This window comes from Filicampus tigris, chromosome 15 (genome assembly GCF_054856515.1).
Source record: "Filicampus tigris isolate MCC_2025a chromosome 15, RoL_Ftig_1.0, whole genome shotgun sequence".
Lineage (NCBI taxonomy): Eukaryota > Metazoa > Chordata > Actinopteri > Syngnathiformes > Syngnathidae > Filicampus > Filicampus tigris.
This window is the reverse complement of record NC_141231.1, coordinates 18157265-18174628: the sequence shown is the minus strand read 5'-3', so window position 1 is coordinate 18174628 and position 17364 is coordinate 18157265. Positions and strand designations below refer to the sequence as shown.

The window sequence follows — 17364 nt, the reverse complement described above, 5'->3', positions numbered from 1 at the left end:
CACACAAGTTAAATTTCATTTTATTATTGTGATGGCATGTCGTAGCGAAATAAAAACATTGACCTAACCAACAAATGCAGTACCATTACAAACTAAAAGGATACAATAAACTACAATGTTAAGGCATTGCATGATTTTGCTGGCTGTGTTTAGGCACGTGTCCAAATATACCATACTTAAAAAAAATGTGTAGGAGCATTTGAACAAAAAACCCTGCATAAAGTCCGCCTGTAAAACCTATTCGCTATTATTTGGTTTTAAAAAGCAAATGAAGGGCACGTTGTGAGGCAACAACTTTTTTTTTTTTTTTTTTTTGACTTGGCGAGATAAATCTCTGCATACTAGCAGCTAATATCCAAAACAGTCTTCTGCTTGAAGAGGTGGCCAAGTGTCAGGTGCTGTTTGGATGGTGTGGTCTGGAGGGACGGCGGCGGGGGCCTCACATGGCCAGCTCGGCCATGGCCCGCTCCAGGGGGTCGCTGGTCCAGTAGTCGTGGTCCCAGCCCAGGAACCAGCCGGTGAAGGTGGGCGGCTCGAAGCACTGCTTGATCTTCACTACGGGCGTCCTGCAGTCTCTGTTAGCGGGGTCTGTCTCGATGTAACGCACCGCTGAAGGCCGAGATACGTTTTTTGTAAACACTTGCTCATGGGCGATTTCCGTGGTTTCCAGTTATTTAGCTTTAACGCTAGCAACCACGAATAATCAGCGTACTCGTACAGTAAAACTAAAAGCGAAAACGAATAATTAACAATCGGCGAAAAAAATAGTAATGATTGCAAAATCAGAGCAACTACTTCTGCCGTGGTCTCTAAATTAGTTTCCAGAGCTGTCCTATATTTAGAGTCGACAATGACGATGGTCTTACCAGATGCCATTGCTTCGTTCTTCTCTTCCTCTTGGGCCTCGTTGCCAATCCAGACAAACACCTTCACAAAAGGTAAGGAAGTGAAATATGCATTACTCATTCGCATTTCCTCGGTATGCTTTTTCGATTGTATCCCGAACGTATTGTTCTGCTTTCCCAACCTGCTCCCAGGTGTCCAGGATCATGACATCATCAGTGGCCAGGTCATCCTGGGTCATCTCTCCAGGTACTTCTTCAATCTGGAAGAGAAATATTAATTGAAGCTGTGACTCAAGAGTCATAAAAAAGTGTCCAATTTTCCGAGGGCATTTGTATTAGGGATGTCACGATATCCAAATGTCACAATGCGATATCACGATATTGCGGGGAGATTGGCGATATTTAAAAAGCTACCGATACTGTATGAAAGCTCAAAAATGAGTTCAGATATATAAAATAAAATAAAAAAAACATCACAATATTCTGTTTTTGTACATAACAACAGCATTCACAAAGAAATAGGCTTGGCCAGTCATGGGATCCTACTTGCGATTAGCGTGGGTCTTTAACATAGGTGGCATCAAATTAAACTGCACCACCAGAGGGTGCTGAAACTGCAAAATGGAAAACAACTTGGGCTTTGCTCCTATTAATATTGTGACATGACGATGACAACACTGTGGCAATTTTAATATTGCAGATATTGCAACATCCCTAATTTGTATTTATTCAATAATTAAAAAAAAAATCAATGGTCATTGCACATTGATGTAAATGCTAGGAAATTATTGTACAAATATTTTTACCACTTGTTCATAACGAGACCATTGGGTACAACTACTGCGTTGTGCGGTGCTCACCACAAAGTGTTTACTTCATAAATCTCTGACTCAACCTTCTTGCCGGGGCTCCAGTATTGGATCTCATCCCACGCTTGGGGTGTATTCAATGTAATGACGTTAACGACTTACGATAAAGTTTCCAGTCTTGTTGGAGCAGGCAAAGAGTCTAGGAGGGTGTGCGTCCATTTTGTCCTTAAGTCTTGTAGAAGTGCGATATTCTGTCTTTCCCCCGAGAGCATCCCAGAACTGACCTGTGAACGGGACACACGCTTTGGATGTCAAACGGGTACTGTGGCCGACTCACTCAACCTCATGATAGTATGGCTGTTTATCCCAACCTGTGGTGACGCAGAACACAGCTTATACATTAAAGAAACACTGTGTCATAAGTCAGTTTTTGTTGATTATGGCGGCGCCATGTGGACAAAAGCGGTAGTGTTTTGACAAAAGTCAACCATATTTCCCATGCGCCGCGCCAGCGCGTAGTGTCGTGAAATCCTGAGCTCTCGCTGGCCTGCAAATTGGACTGAATGACATTTCTATTTCCAGTGGCTGTGTGAAAGATGAATAGCGATAAGGTAATGAATCTAATTTTGTTCAAACAATACTTTTTTTGTTTTGGGGCATCTGCCATGACACCAGTAATAGGGCGTAGACGTTCGAATCGACTTCCGTCCGAGAAATGAGGAAGTGAGTATGCCGTAAAGCAATTTAGGACATTTGTATTTTTTGGGTGTGCCAGGGTTGCTCCCTTCCTCCTCTAGTGCCAGTAAAAACGATTCACCCCCCCCGGGCATAACAAAAGTCCCTTTCAACTACTTGTAAGTCAATGTTTCATCAAAAGAGTTGGGAAAAAAATGTATTAAGGTTGAATTCTTGCCCAGTGCTGCTTTAAGAAAACGATGTCACCAAAAAAAAGTATACAAATGCAAAGTTGAACTCGTCTTAATTTACTGATCTGGGCCTGTTCAGTTGAACACAAAGCTATTATTCTGTTGTATGAATGGCAACCGGAAGTAACTTCCGCCATCTATTGGAAGATTATTTGATTGTTCTCCCTGTCACAACACTTCACCAGCATAGAGACATGAACAAAGACACACCTGTAGCAAATCAATAATTTTCTGACTACTAAATGGAATTTGGATAACACGAATGTGCTGCAGCACAGCGGTTGGGAATCCCTTTAGTGTGAAACTTGCTTTGCAAAAGCGATGGCCCCGAGACTCATTACCTGTCTCCCCTCCCTCAGACAGCTCGGACGGCGACACTCCCAGGATGTCACACAGTTGCTGGGCGCCCGTCTTCTCTGTGTCACTGGCACCCACTCCCACCCACAGGAAGCAACCTCCGGGGCTCGCCAGAATAAAAGCATCATTGGAGTTCAGGTTGGCTGCCACTGCATCAACCTAAACATAAACATATGTTGTTGTTCAAAGAAGAACCGAACATTTTGCATGAGCATAACAGTTCAGACCGTTTTTGAGACGCGGTTTGCGTCATTGCTGTTTCCGGTGTCTTATTTACCTCCACCGCTCTGGTGTGTCCGGCGGAGTTGGAGCGCACCTGGAAGAGGCGAGTCTCTGCTGGAGCTGACTGACCTCCTTCCCTGGACGTCCCACCCTTGTAGACCACCATGGGCTGTCCTCCAAATAGACTCATCAGGTGGGCCGGCTCCTTACCCTGCACCACCCTCACCTGATACAAACGCCAAAAGCGTTGAGCTCATTAGCATGTTTGTGCTCCGATTCCTTGTGCACACAATTTCATGCTTTGTTAGTTCTCTTGCAGTCTGATCATCGCTTGTTGTGAAATCGAATGTCTCGCAATTCCATAAAGGAGGAACATCAAGCTAAACTACGAATCACTCTTTAGCTGGGTGCGGGGTGTCAAGATTTTGTGAATGGGTGCATTATCGAATTGTAAATCTCTCGGGTCAAGTTAAATTAACAACACAAAGTGAGCATTATCAGCCCAGCAGCCAAAGACTTCAAAAAGTCGAAACAGTCATGCAGTTGAGTCAAAGCAAGCGACCGTTGCTTGTAAAAGTTTATTTTTGCACTCTTTCTATGCATCAAAGCCAGATAATAATCATGTTAACGTGATTTTTTGGGCTTTCATCTTTGATTAACATTAACATTGGAGAAAAAAAAAAAAATACCAAACTTAAAATTCACTCCAAAAAGATTTTACAATTCCCCAAAACTATTTTGTTATTGTATACAGTGAGCTTAATGCATATTCATGGTTTGGCATTTGCATTTTTTGGGAGCCCATCCTATTATTTCCTGAAAATGTCACCTTTCCACTGCTTCATCCAGTTGGACCATACCCGTGTCTAGTGGAAAAAACGCTTTGCTGCCATCTAGTGGCAAACATTTTGGAAGGACATCACTTCCTTGTGGATTTTCCCTGATCACGGGAGGGCTTGGTCCCGACACCCCGCGGATAGCGGGCGATTACTGTGGTTGTTATTTGGCCAGCAATGACACTAAAATCTGAATTGACTACATCTATTGTATTCTAGTCGATGAACAATTCACAACCTGTTTTGTGTTGTGTGAGTCTGTACATCTAATTTTGGTCTAGACGGAGATTACAAAACATTTACAAGACACCTGTTGTCTGCTGTATCTCTTTGTTGAATTAGTAACCACATTTGATAGCACACACCTCACTATAAATGAACAGAACCATGTGATTTTGCCCAGCCATCAGTAAAGAAAGCTATATTTACATTACATTTTTGAGTCAACCCAAACATATTTTTTTCAAGAATATGTTCTATGCAAGCCCACTAGCTGAAACAAAGCATTCTGATAAATATTGCGGGAATTTGTGGGATAAGAGTTAATCCACCCGTTTTTTTAGCCACCCCTGGGGGCGGCCATTTTGTCACTTCTGGCGACTGAAAATGACATCATAACTGCTTACAACGACCAATTATGGCTGACCTGTTTTCTGAAGCTAAACCGTGATTGGTCGTTACCCGAGCCCTGAGCAGTTGCGATGTCATTTTCAGTCGACAGAAGTGACAAAATGGCCGCCCCCAGGGGTGGCTAAAAAAACGGGTGGATTTTGCTGCTTAACTCATATTCCACAAACGCAATATTAATCAGAATGCCGTGTTTCAACTAGTGGGCCTGCTGGGAAGATATTCTTGAAAAAAAATAGGTTTGGCTTGATTTCCGCTTTAAGTGAGTGCCCTGTGAGAGTGGGGATCTTGGAAAATGTGTTCCTGTTTTACACACATTAACTGCACATGCAGTTGAGGTGCAATATAATGTACACATACATGATGCATGCACATGGAAATCACACAAGCACACAGTGAGGTGAATACGAAGACAAATTGGAGCAATGAGCATCTCATATCCGCAGAGCCAGGACTGTGTTACCATGTTGACTAATGTCTTTATTATGAACTATAATGAATATATAGACTTTTGTGTACATGCGTATTTAAATGAACGAAATGCACAAATGATGGTATGAGGCATTATCACACTATTGTAGGACTGGAAAATGATCTATTAGTTAAACGCGTGAACGGTGAGGCGTTAACAGCTAGAGTATGAAAATATTCTTTCCTTTCTAAACTAATAATATCCAAAGTACAGGTAGAATTTTGTCACTGGCTCTGGACAAAAAAAAAAAAACAAGACTCTTTTTGAAAAGAAGAATACCTGAGTGGTTATAGGAGCACCGACAACCTGAAGAAAAAGAAGCGGTGTAAAATCGAGAGGAGGAAAGAAGCAGCGAGGGAGAGAGAAGGCGAAAGGATGCAAAGATCAGACGAGAATAACGGCCCGAAATAGGGAGCCCGAAAAGGAACACCGACAATGTGAGTGGCTGAATGGGTTTACGATTATGAAAATAAAAAAGCACTTTTTTCTAGACGTTATTAAGGGTATGACATGCGCTACCTGCACTGGACCGCCGCCAAGCTCGTCATCCAGCTGGGCGCCGAGGAGAGCGCAGGCACCGATTTCATCCTGGCTGGAGTCCGTGCCCTGCCTGCCGAGGAAGAACCACTGTCAGCACATCCAAACGCACTCCCGGAGCTTGGCAAATAAAGATATTGTTCATTTTGTTTTTTTGTTTTTTTTCTGTTTACAGAGTTTGCTGGGTCATCGTTCTCACCACATGTAGATGATATGTCCACTACGTCCTCCATGACGGTAGTTATACAGGATGATGTAACTGTCTCCTCCGAAGAACTGACCATGGGTCGACTCGTCCACCGGCACCTTGTCGGATCCCTCAATCCGCCAAATCTGTCAGGGAAGACACAAGATTGAGCTCTTCCACTCCCGCAGGACACATCATTAGGTACACCTGCCCAGTCTAATAATATCCATTACAAGATCGGAACCAAAAATTCTGACTGAATATACGGAAGGTTTAGGGTCAGCCTTATAAGTCCTGGCGATTTCAATCAATCAAAACCTCAACAAGGGTTAACTTTAACTTTTTTTTTGTCATGTCATCATCCGCTGAGGTTAAAAGAGCTAATGGGCCTATTTTGGCAAATTAAAGAGTTTGACACACAAATGTCATTTATCAAAGTTATGGAGTAAAACTAAAAAGTCATCAGAAAAAGAAATACTCAAAAAGCACAAATACCCGAAAAGTCCACATACGGCAAGTCGAGCAACAAAGTATTTTTGTCTCTGTGACTTCCCACCAATGCATAGCAGTATTGATTTAACAATATGTTAGTTTGCCGTAGCACAATTCTGGGCTCCATCATCGAAGGATTTGCCTCCCTCATTATTTAAATACAGCAACCTATATTTTAGAAACACAGCCACTATAATACTATAAGCACACTCATCGCCAAATTAAAAAGCTATTTGTATTCAGCACAATGGCTGAAAATTCAATGACACTTCTCGTTATACTTCACACCTGTAGGAGGAGCTTGAGAGCAGAATCCAAAATGATTTTGAATTGGCCTCACCTGTTTGTCTCCGCTGCCGTCATCCACCATGCCGTGCTGGGCGGCCATGGCGGGCGAGTCGTGCAGACAGGCGGCGTCGAAGGCCACCTTCTGGATCTTGGCGATGCTGTTGGCGATGTAGGCCACACCCAGGCCCACCGTCTGATCTTTGTCCCTCCAGTTCTTGAAGAACTGCTTGAAGAGCGGCGTCTCGCCCATCTCGGGCAGGATCTGCACTTGGGTGTGTTTGGGGTAGCCCATCTTCTTGATGAACTCCTCGGCGGCCTTCATCGACGCCTTTCGCTCATCCATGTTAGCGCCTTGACCTTTAGCGTTAAGAGGGAGAGGACAGCTCTGGTGAAGACTGAGAGAAATACAGTACAGGACCGTTTTTTTTTTTTTTTTTTTTTATCTCGGAAAATTCATTGAATAGTGGCCGGCGAATGTGCGGCTTGGTACTGCATTTGTTCAAAACAGATCCTGGCTTGAAAACGGTTCCTTCCCCTTACCTTTCCATACATAGATCTTGCCGTCAGAGCCATGGTCCAGAATGAAACAGTCACCAGTCTCCAGGGCACTTTGTGGGAATGGGTTCTCTTCAGCCACCAGTGCAATAGACATACCCCCACTGGCATTGGACACCTGCAGTACAGGTGACATGGAATACAAACAAATAATAATAGAGCCATTTTTTTAAAAGTCCAAGTCCAGTTCTGAGAATTGCATAGTGGGTTGGATCAAATGCTCTTGCCTAGGTTCTTTATCTACTTTGTAGGTTTTACACGCCAGTGAAAGATCCCCGTGCTGAATACAAAATGGGCGTTTATGCCCGGAAAAGTAGTTCAGTGGCCACAAACGAAACAGAAATGAACGACAGTGGAACTCTGGAGCAACAAACGATTCTCATTTTTATCAGGATCAAATTGTACACGCACCTTGTCCCTTGTGCCTCATCCCCTTTGGACTAATGAAGGCGCATAGAACATATTGCAAATATTTTGCTCGGTTGACTTCCCCCTTCAATATGGTATCATTTTGTACATTGATATCACTTTGTATTTCAGAAAGCCGCCCACCAAAATGAGGCTTCATACGAAAAAAAATGACTTGAATGACTGCAAAAAGAAAACCAAAGTACCTTGTAAAGTTTGGCCCTCTTCCTGTTGGAGGCATCAGCCTTGATGTCATCCGAAACTCCGAGAGGCAGCTCTGGTTTTTCTCCTAAAACCTGGGGCCCAAAAATGACAGCATGTCATTGTGACACATGCGCTCACTTAGATATACAGCACACCCGTCTGATAAAAATGATGACCTCACGTTTGATTTTCTTGATGATTGGATCGCATTACATTGTGCACGTGTACCTACTGTCGTTGTTTATGACGGTACAATACATCCAGTATGAAGAATCTCACCTCGATCATCTTCTCTCTCTCCCTACCCTCTTCACAGACGTAGACGTGGGCCCTCCCGCTGCGCTCGTTGTCACGGATCCCTTTAGCGACCTGTGTGGCCTTCAGCTTTTCAAAGCGATTACTCTGGGAACCACACCACTGATAAATCTCCTGTGACGCATGACGGAGAGGACAAGTCAGTTCACGCGATTCAATGGACCCAAACGGCTTCCCAATTTGGTAATCGCATCATTTGCTTCAAAACAGAGACCCCAAAGTGACTCACATCTCCCAAGTCCAATATGAAGCAATCTCCTTGATTGAAGCTATCCCAGCTGACCGGCACCTCTGTTGCCCTGACAACGCGACGGCCTTTGACCTGGAGCACTCGCTGCACAACCACCTCATTGGTGACGACATGCTTGAACCCCGATGCCACACCTCCTTTCTGGTAGATACAATCAATCAATCAATCACATTTTATTTATATAGCACTTTTCATACACATTTTCCAAAGTTAATGACTGCCTATCAATATCAAGTTCACTCTAAACGTACTGCAATACTGTCGAATACATAAAAAGTTAATATTAGAATTCAATACAATTTAATGCAAAATAAAAACTTCAATTTAATGCACCAGCACACCACATTACAATAAAAACAAGAGAGCAACAAACAAACTTGAATTTCAATCCAAAACTAACAAATTTCCAGCTTGCAATGTAAATATTAGTATCTCACCATATACTTGATCCCAGACTTGAAGTAGCCAAGAAAAGTTTTGGACTCATGTCCCTGGACTTCCCGATATTGGATGGGTTTTCCTCCCAGGAAGTCATCCATTTGGACTGTGAAGAGGGCCGCCGAGCCGCTCTCATCCTGGGTGCAGAAATCACCTGCGGAAGGACAACAACACACAGGATTCGTCACATTTAAACCTACGCAATGTTTTTGAGAGGCCATCTTGATTTCAAATCGGACACAAGCCCTCGTAGGGCCGGCTCTTCATACTTGGCCATATCTATAGTAAAAAAAAAAAAAAAACTTTAAGAGGAAGTCAACCCCCCCAAAAATCTTTACAATATGGAGCCCCACTAGTCTAAACACAGCATTCTGATTGATATTGTTTGTGGAATATGAGTTAAGTAGTAAAATCCACCCATTTTTGTCCACCTCCGGGGGCGGCTATTTTGTCACTTGCTGTCGACTGAAAATGACATCACAAGGTGAGCCGTGATTGGTCGATACCTGAGCAACTGTGATGTCATTTTCTGTGAACAGAAAGTAGCAAAATGGCTGCTCCTTGAGATGGCTAAAAACTTTTTGGATTTTGAATACTAATTTCCCTGTTACAAAAACTTTATTTCCCATTCCTACTAATCCGACTTTCTCAAATTAACATTGTTGACTCCCACACACAAACACACATGCAATAGTCAACAAATAGTTCCCTTTTTGGGCCAAATATCTGTGGGTGTCTTTTTTTATTCTTCATTTGGGTGTTGGGCTCTCTGCACTCACCCAACCAGAAGTGGAGATCATACTGCAGGTTTCCTGAGCGTTGCTTGATGGTGTTGAGGATGATGTATGCATCTCCTGTGTAAAATCCTCCATAAAGATTCTCAGGAACAGGCACCAGGTCAAAGTTCTCCACCCTCCAAACCTGGAGGCCCTGCTTCTTTCCCGCCCGCTCAAACTCCGGGTGCTGTGCCATTCTACCTAACAGAAAGTCACACAATTTTTTTTTTTTTTTAATTTAAGTGGGTTCTTTTTGCAGATTCGAGCATACAGGTATGTTGTCCTAGCAACTAGCTCGGTGGGGCTCTGTGGGCAAACACTGCAGAAGTAACAGTAGTCACTCTGTGATAAGTGAAGCTTAGCTCCTCCTACTTATGAGCCGCACGCTCTTGAAAAGATCAAGCCACTCCCCTGAAGACTGAGTTGTTGCCATGGATACAAAGATACAGTTTGCGCTATAGTTAGATATTAGCGCACAGCATAGTGAATCACGGGTGCCCTCTGCTTGGGTGTTTCCCGTTGTGGAAGGAAGCTTTGGATATTATGACTCAGACAGTCCGACAGAGAAGCTCAAAACACCATATGGAGCTGATTTAAGCCCTTATATGTATATTTTCTCTTCAGTATATTCCAAATTGGCGCATCTGCACTGCACATAGTGAATTCATGTGGAAACAGAACAACAGATTGAGTACAGTGAGGCTCTGAAATACTTGGACATTGAGCTTTTAAGCATTTTGCTGGTCAGGAAACGCTGCCACCAGTTGAATTGAAACAATCCACAGCCAAGTGTAGATTTGTGTCCCTAAAATATGGCATTTATCATTAGCTATTACAGCTACTTTTTGGAAGTATTTAAACGATTTTAATCCATTTGGATGATAAATTCAATCCTGTTCCCCATCTAGACGGGCTCTGGCTCACGCGCGACCACATATTAAGGACACACAGTAGAGAAAATGGACGGAGGGATGGAAAAGTACTATACCTCAGCTAAAAGGTGACATCAAAACACGCACACACGCACTCATTCCAGCCCATTTGTGAGAGTGTATAAAGACACATGGCGCCAGTCTAGTCAAGGGTTTCAAGTACAGTCGGTGCCTGCTCAGTGGCATGTGATGTTTAAAATGGGAGAAACGGGGCCTGATCTTTGTAGTTATTTTTTTTTCTTTTTCTGACTGTCACCATTGTCAGAAAATAAAGTAGTGAGGCAATTTCTTGTTTCAGGCAAAAAGTCCCAAAGAGAAGGAGAGTACTGAAAACACGGCTTGGCAATATCTAAAAAAAATTTAAAAAATAATGAAATAAAATAATTATTTATGTATGTATGTATGTATGTATGTATATGTATATATATATATATATATATATATATATATATATATATATATATATATATATATATATATATATATATTATTTTTTATTTATTTATTTTTTTTTTACAGCAAAACTCTTTAGTGTTTTGTAGTACTTGTGCAGAAGAAAACACAACGTCATTGGGGAGTAATCAAAGTAACGTTTAACTTATTTAGTGATCACCATGGATCCAAGTCATTAAACCAAAAATAAGTCAATTTAAAAAAAAAAAAAAAAAAACATGAAAAATGTCAAACTACTTGGAACATGTCTCTGCACAGTGATCTACTGTTACTTAATGTAATTTGAATATTTCTCCGGCTACAACAGCTATGTTATGTTCAGAGATTACATAATTCACGCCGTGACCATAAATAATACAAGTGGTCACAGACATGTTTTCAGCAGACTAGCTCGACTCCCTTACTGGCAGAGTAAAACGCTGCAGAGTGTAAACAAGTTCTCTGAATTGAAGCAGTGTTAGCAAATTAGATTAGGACTTATTTTTTTAAGTTGGCCTTTCCAACTGAATTTCAGCAACTTGATTCATTTAACTAAGTCATTCATTTGGCTAAATACGTCATCATAACACCTCAAGTTATGCAAATATTATGAGCACTTTCTATTACTACTTTGGTCTAAACTTTTTTCATATATATATATATATATATATATATATATATATATATATATATATATATATATATATATACACATGGAAAAGTAGTTAGTAGAAACACATTTAACACTCTACTGAAGTTAACATTTTGCTGTGCAATAATGTGTTCTATATGCCCCCACTCGTCGAAAGACGGTATTCTGATTAATATTGTGTTTGTGGAGAACAATTCAGTAGATTAATCCTGTTTTCATCCAGTTCAGGGGGCGGCCATTTTATCCCGCACGGCCCTTGACCGTCAAGTGAAAATGATCGCATTTCAAGTGCCACATGACTAAACCCAGAAAATAGATAAGACGTGAATGTGGTTGACTTTATAATATGCAAAGCGCAGTTTTTAGTTTGATATTACTTTCAGGTCTTATGCACAGATCAAAAGAAATAATAGACCTGCCATCAAGAGTCGACATCTTTTAATCTACTCTACTATAATCCTACCGTATTCTTTAGTGATAGTATGATCTGTGCTGTCAATAGTTGAGTATTTACGGACAATATGGAAAACAATACTCTATTGCCCAGTGGTACACAAATGAATACTTTGATGCACTTAGTGCAAATTGTCTCTTGCTATCTTGAACTCTGCAATTCTGTATGTAATCTGTAATTAAGTAGAATAGTCGATTGGGGTGTTCCGATCCGATATTGGTATCAGATATCGGTCCGATATCCGCCAAAAAAACATTATCGGAAAAATCTCTGATATTAGCACTCGTCTACAACCGGTCCATTCCGGTCTCCGCTCCTGCTCTTCGATCCAGCAGCGTGCATGTAAAAAAAATGATTGTGAACGTCAGAACTTGAATTTTTATTATGCACTTCAGAGAGTATAATTTGTTTTTATTGATTTTATTAGGGTTATTGCTCGGGTTCCTTTAATTTATTAAGCATTTATTGTTTCAAGTGCAGTACATTCTCATGTTGGAGGTTGAATTTATGTAAACCAAATGCTTTCAATTAAAAAAAAAAAAGCATCATATCTGCTGATATTATAATGGATCGATATGGGTATCAGACAGTACTCTAAGGTGCAATATCAGTATCGTGTTGGAAAAGAAAAAAAATTGTATTGGGACACCCCCCCTTGTAGAGTATAAATATAATGAACAAACTGCTTCTGGAGCCGTCAAACTGCTACTTCTAAACATATGTGGAACAATGGTGATCACGCTATGTTCCAAACTACTGGTTATAAATCATCAACTTCTGCTTTAGTGGCTATAAAAGCCACCAAGCGACACGCCCAACAATCTGATTACAAGCAAACAAAGATCTGAGTGGAACCACGGGATCCTTGTTGGACGTGGGAGCAAATGTTTGGCGGAGAATGTTAACGTGACGCCTTGACGATGACAAAGAACAATCGAAAGCTAGGAATTTAAGTGTCATACTCATGTTGGTGCTTTAAAATTTGCACACCATAAATCTACAATATCTCAAAAAGCACCACAGGAGAGTCTTCAAACTCCATGATGTGTCGGTGTCTGCTTGAAAATAGAATCCTTCTGGAGACTAATACAAATCTATTTTCACATATCTTTTGTGCAGCTTTGGATTTTGAGGAGCTTCAGAATAAACTACAGAAATCGCTAGCCTTTGACTGCGATCATACATGTAGCCCCCGATGGAGGAAAATGTTCTGCCGTCACTGAGCACCAAAGCTGTTTTTCTCCCCGAGTAAGACACTGCCTTTGTCAGTCCTAATAAAGCAAACATTAGGGGGGATTCGTCATGCCTGAGGAACTTAACACTTTGAAGAAAAAAAATCAAAGGCTGAAAATAATGTCTGAACTTTGAAAATGGGTGAGATGGAGCTTTCCCAGCTGACTTTGGGTGAGAGGCAGGGTACGCCATAGACTTCTATGGCAAACGCCACACAGGAAAGGCTGAAATTCAAACCCACATCATCTGCAGTGCTAACCATTTTCCTAACCCGCTGCCTGAAAATGCCATAATAAACCAAATGAATTTGTGATGTAGCATAGAACATGTTATGTAATGGCGGATTATGTAAAGCAGTAAATGCTTCGTGGGGGGGGGGGGGGTCCAGTTTGTTTTGGTGACAGCTACTAGCATAAAATTCGGCTACCGAAAAATGTCATGGAGAAACCACTGTGTCCGCGCACAATCCCAAACCTCCATGGAATTGCAAGGAACTCATTTTGGCTCCCAACACAATTATCTGGCCCCCTCCCCCATACTTGGCTCACCATGGCCCCGCCTATTGCACAGTCCCTGCTGCAGGCCTCAAAACTGGTGCAGCACAAACAGAAGCCTCAAATTGCACAAAACAGCGTGGGTATCAGAACCCTTGTGATTTGTCAGCTGCCGTCCCAGCTGAAAAAAAAAACAAGCCACCAATTCTCCGTTTTATTTGTCAAGTAAACTAACTACAGGCTTGTATTGGGATTTTCCCTAAATGAGGAATGACGATGCTGAGATCGTGTTAATGACGACTCACAATAATTACAAACAATTTAAATTTAAAGGCCAAGTCAACCCAAAGGTTTTCTTTCCAATAATATGTTTTATGCCGCCTCATAAGTCTAAACATGATATTCTGATTAATATTGTGGTTGTGGAATACAAATTAAGCAGCAAAATCCACTTGATTTTATCCGTCTCAGGTGGCAGCCATTTTGTCACTTATTGTCGACTGAAAATGACATCACAGTTGCTCAGGGCTCAGGTAATAACCAATCACGGCTCAGCTTCGGAAAACAGGTGCGCCCTGATTGGTCGTAACCTGAGCCTTGAACAACTGTGATGTCATTGTCAGTCGACAGCAAATGACAAAATGGCCACCATCTGAGATAAATAAAATCGGGTGGATTTCACTTCTTAACTCATATTCCACAAACGCAATTGTAATCAGAATGCCGTGTTTAGACTAGTAGAGGCGCATACAACATATTATTGGAAAGAAAATGTTGGGGTTGGCGTCCACTTTAAATGAAGTCAATATGTATACACACCTTTATAATCCCTTTATTAACTGCACACGCAATATTTGATGGAACTCTCTCACGTCCTACCCTGTCATCATGTTAAACAATGTTAATAAGATTTTAAAGCAGTAAAAAAACGTACCTAACCGTGCATCTTTTATTTTTGGCGGTCAAAAACCAGGTGGCGTCCTCCCACCACATGAACACAGCTAATTTTACGGCGTACGACGCGTGTTTCTTTTAATGTTACCGACACCGCCAACCTATTCTTGACTTACGTATATTGTACTTGTCCTCTTTGCCATCACCGTAAAGTTGATGTGATAGCATCAAACACACTTCCATCCTTTCAATGTGAGAATGTCTGTCACAGTTAAATTGTATCATCATAGTGTTTGAAATTTGATCAGGTCATAAAACGTACGCAACATAAGACAGCTACTGTGTGTTTATTAAAGTTGTTGAAGATCATCATCGCTGTGGAGTAGATATTGTAAAGTTATAAAGTATTGATTACTTTTTAATAGTACTCCTTTTAATCCATAAAGAGGTTTTATTGCTTTAGTCGGTCAGTATAACTTTGAGACATAAACTAGAACTTTTGACAATCCTTTAAAAATCGAAACTTTGTGAGCGGAATAAACCCTGTATATATTTTTTTCTTTGTATCCTTGTTGGAGCAAAGGCAAACCAAACCAAATCCCACACACAAAGAAGGCTTGGAGTTGTTTGAGGGCTTCCATGGAAATGTGCAGGGCGCGGATTAGTGAGGATGCAGGCTCCCAGGACTCACAGCTGAGTGAGGATTTGAAGCCGTCCGTCTCTCTATATCGCCTCCACACACACGTTGTAGGAAACACAACAGTGTGTGAGACACTCATCTCGTGGTCGCTGACACAACTTCTCTATTTGCTTTGACGTTTCTATGGAAACGGCAGATTTCTCCTCTTGTGGATGGCAACAGTTCTGTAAACCATTTGTTGTGAAATGCAGGAAAGCTTAAAATATGTATTTGACTTGTCCAACTAAAGATTGTATCGAAATCTATTGCCTTCAAATTCTGAGTTCACCATTTTTGTGTGTGTGTGTGGGGGGGTCGGGTTAACAGTGTACCACTTATCCTCCTTAGGGGAGCTGTTACAACACCAATAATTGTATGTTTTTCCAATATCGTGTAGCCCTGATATATAGACAAACAACTCCACATTCACATGGACATTACCGTATTTAATTGACCTAAGAAGCGTGTTTTGGGAATGTGGGAAGAAATCAGAAAACGTCCACAAGCATGGGGAGAACATACAGTAAGGCCGGAGGCAAGATTTAAACCCTGAACCTCAAAATTGTGAGGCATGCGTTCCAAACTATCCACTTGTGCACTGTGCTGCCAAAGTGTATACATGTGAAAACACTAAACATGATTTTTTTTTTTGGGGGGGGGGTCTGCATGCAAGCAAGGGTTATGTCCTTATATGGCGTCGGCTGCACTACAGAATGAGGTTGTTACTACAGCATTGCTACAGCTGTTCAGTACTTCAGACAGACAGACAAAGTGGGGCGCTTTGCAAAAATTAAAACCGTTCGTTAATTGAGGCATCAAATTCCCTTCCAAACAATCTGTCTGGGAGGCTCTAGCTGGAAAGTCAAATGTGTCGTACCTGACAGATCCCGAGTTGTAGAAAACAAATGGAGGACAAAGGGAGACGATGGCGAGCAGCGATGGGCGCTTCGAGCTGCAGACTGCGAGTCGAGACGGCGTGCGTGGCAGCTGAGCGCAAAGCCGCTACTTTGGAACCTGTCCCGGGACACTCCCCGTTACGACACACCCAGTCATTGCTGCCCTGCACAAAGCGGAGGTCGAGTGCGTGCGCACTGCGCACACACATGCGCGCGCACGCTGATTTTATCCTGACATCCCCCCCTCTGTGAAGTTTAATGTAATCATCTTGAATGCTCGAGACACTGTTACAGTCGACAGGCGCGAAGAAAATTCAAACGTTGTTTGATTGTGTGTAACTGACGTAAAAAGATATAGCTAAAATTTTACTTCCGGTATGTGATAACGCGTTCATGTTGAACTATGCTGCCACCCACTGGTGACAAAAAAAAATCCAAGCACGGGATAAATCAGTGTCTCCAGCTTTTATTCAATGCAGCCACAGTTTACAATAAAAAAGATGTCAGGGTACAAAACAAAACAAAAGGACAAAAGCATGTATACTGAAATAATGATCTCTTCTTAAATCACACCAATTTACTTTTGTGAAATCTTGAAATGTTTAATTGAACACAAAGCTATTATTGTGTTTTATGAATAACAACAAGTCGACACACATTACATTCCTCAATCTAGTGGGAGAGTTTTTCCCCTGGCTATTACTATACGATGCAGGCAAGGATAGATGAACATAGACATATTATTTGCAGTAAATAATTCATAAATCTGATTTTATTTTCAGTACATCTAATGAATTATCACATGAAAATATACAGTAAACCATCCTAGTTTTGCTCCTGTCATGGTCAACAACATTTTTTATTTAGTATTAGTATTTAATATTAGTTTTTTGAGATATTTCTTTCTTTCTTTTTTCTTTTTTGTGTTGATTGATCATCTCGCCTACATTGGAGGGGAAAACTCGTCAATTGTAGTTTGGTTTGAAATACATATTTTGTGCCACCATTTCTAGAACTTGTGTAACACTTATCTATGTCCTGAAGGATTGAACATTTTGAAATTGAATCGTTTTAATCATGCAAGAAACTTGGAAGGAAAAGGTGTAAAATATTATGGACTCCCTCCTCCAGATTTATGGTGAGTTACGGGTCCT

The 17364-nt window shown here is 41.3% G+C and overlaps 1 protein-coding gene across 3 annotated transcripts; it reads right to left on the bottom strand.

The window, feature by feature from the left end:
* Positions 1-4: 4 nt before the first annotated feature.
* Positions 5-16449, bottom strand: gsna (gelsolin a). Of its 3 annotated transcripts, none has more exons than XM_086053101.1 (17): positions 16192-16449; positions 9548-9741; positions 8768-8922; positions 8310-8471; positions 8045-8194; positions 7768-7857; positions 7139-7271; positions 6651-6955; positions 5831-5964; positions 5614-5704; positions 5374-5400; positions 3215-3385; positions 2922-3096; positions 1817-1938; positions 1028-1105; positions 867-927; positions 5-609 (listed from the first exon to the last, which is right to left on the bottom strand). In XM_086053101.1, exons 2-17 carry the CDS (start codon positions 9738-9740, stop codon positions 440-442), a joined length of 2217 nt encoding a protein of 738 aa, XP_085909227.1. In that variant the 5' UTR covers position 9741; positions 16192-16449; the 3' UTR covers positions 5-439. The 3 variants fall into 3 exon arrangements, with proteins under 3 accessions (XP_085909227.1, XP_085909226.1, XP_085909228.1); XM_086053100.1 differs by having other exon boundaries at positions 9548-9745; positions 16192-16446; XM_086053102.1 differs by lacking the exon at positions 5374-5400 and having other exon boundaries at positions 9548-9745; positions 16192-16439.
* Between the last annotated feature and the right edge of the window lie 915 nt (positions 16450-17364).

Excerpts from the sequence above, each read along its gene's own strand:
- gsna (XM_086053101.1), bottom strand. The coding sequence starts at position 9,740 with ATGGCACAGCACCCGGAGTTTGAGCGGGCGGGAAAGAAGCAGGGCCTC. Across the intron at positions 8,923-9,547 it reads TGATCTCCACTTCTGGTTGG|GTGATTTCTGCACCCAGGAT; the intron begins GTGAGTGCAGAG and ends GTCCTTCCGCAG. Across the intron at positions 610-866 it reads GAACGAAGCAATGGCATCTG|CGGTGCGTTACATCGAGACA; the intron begins GTAAGACCATCG and ends CTCGGCCTTCAG.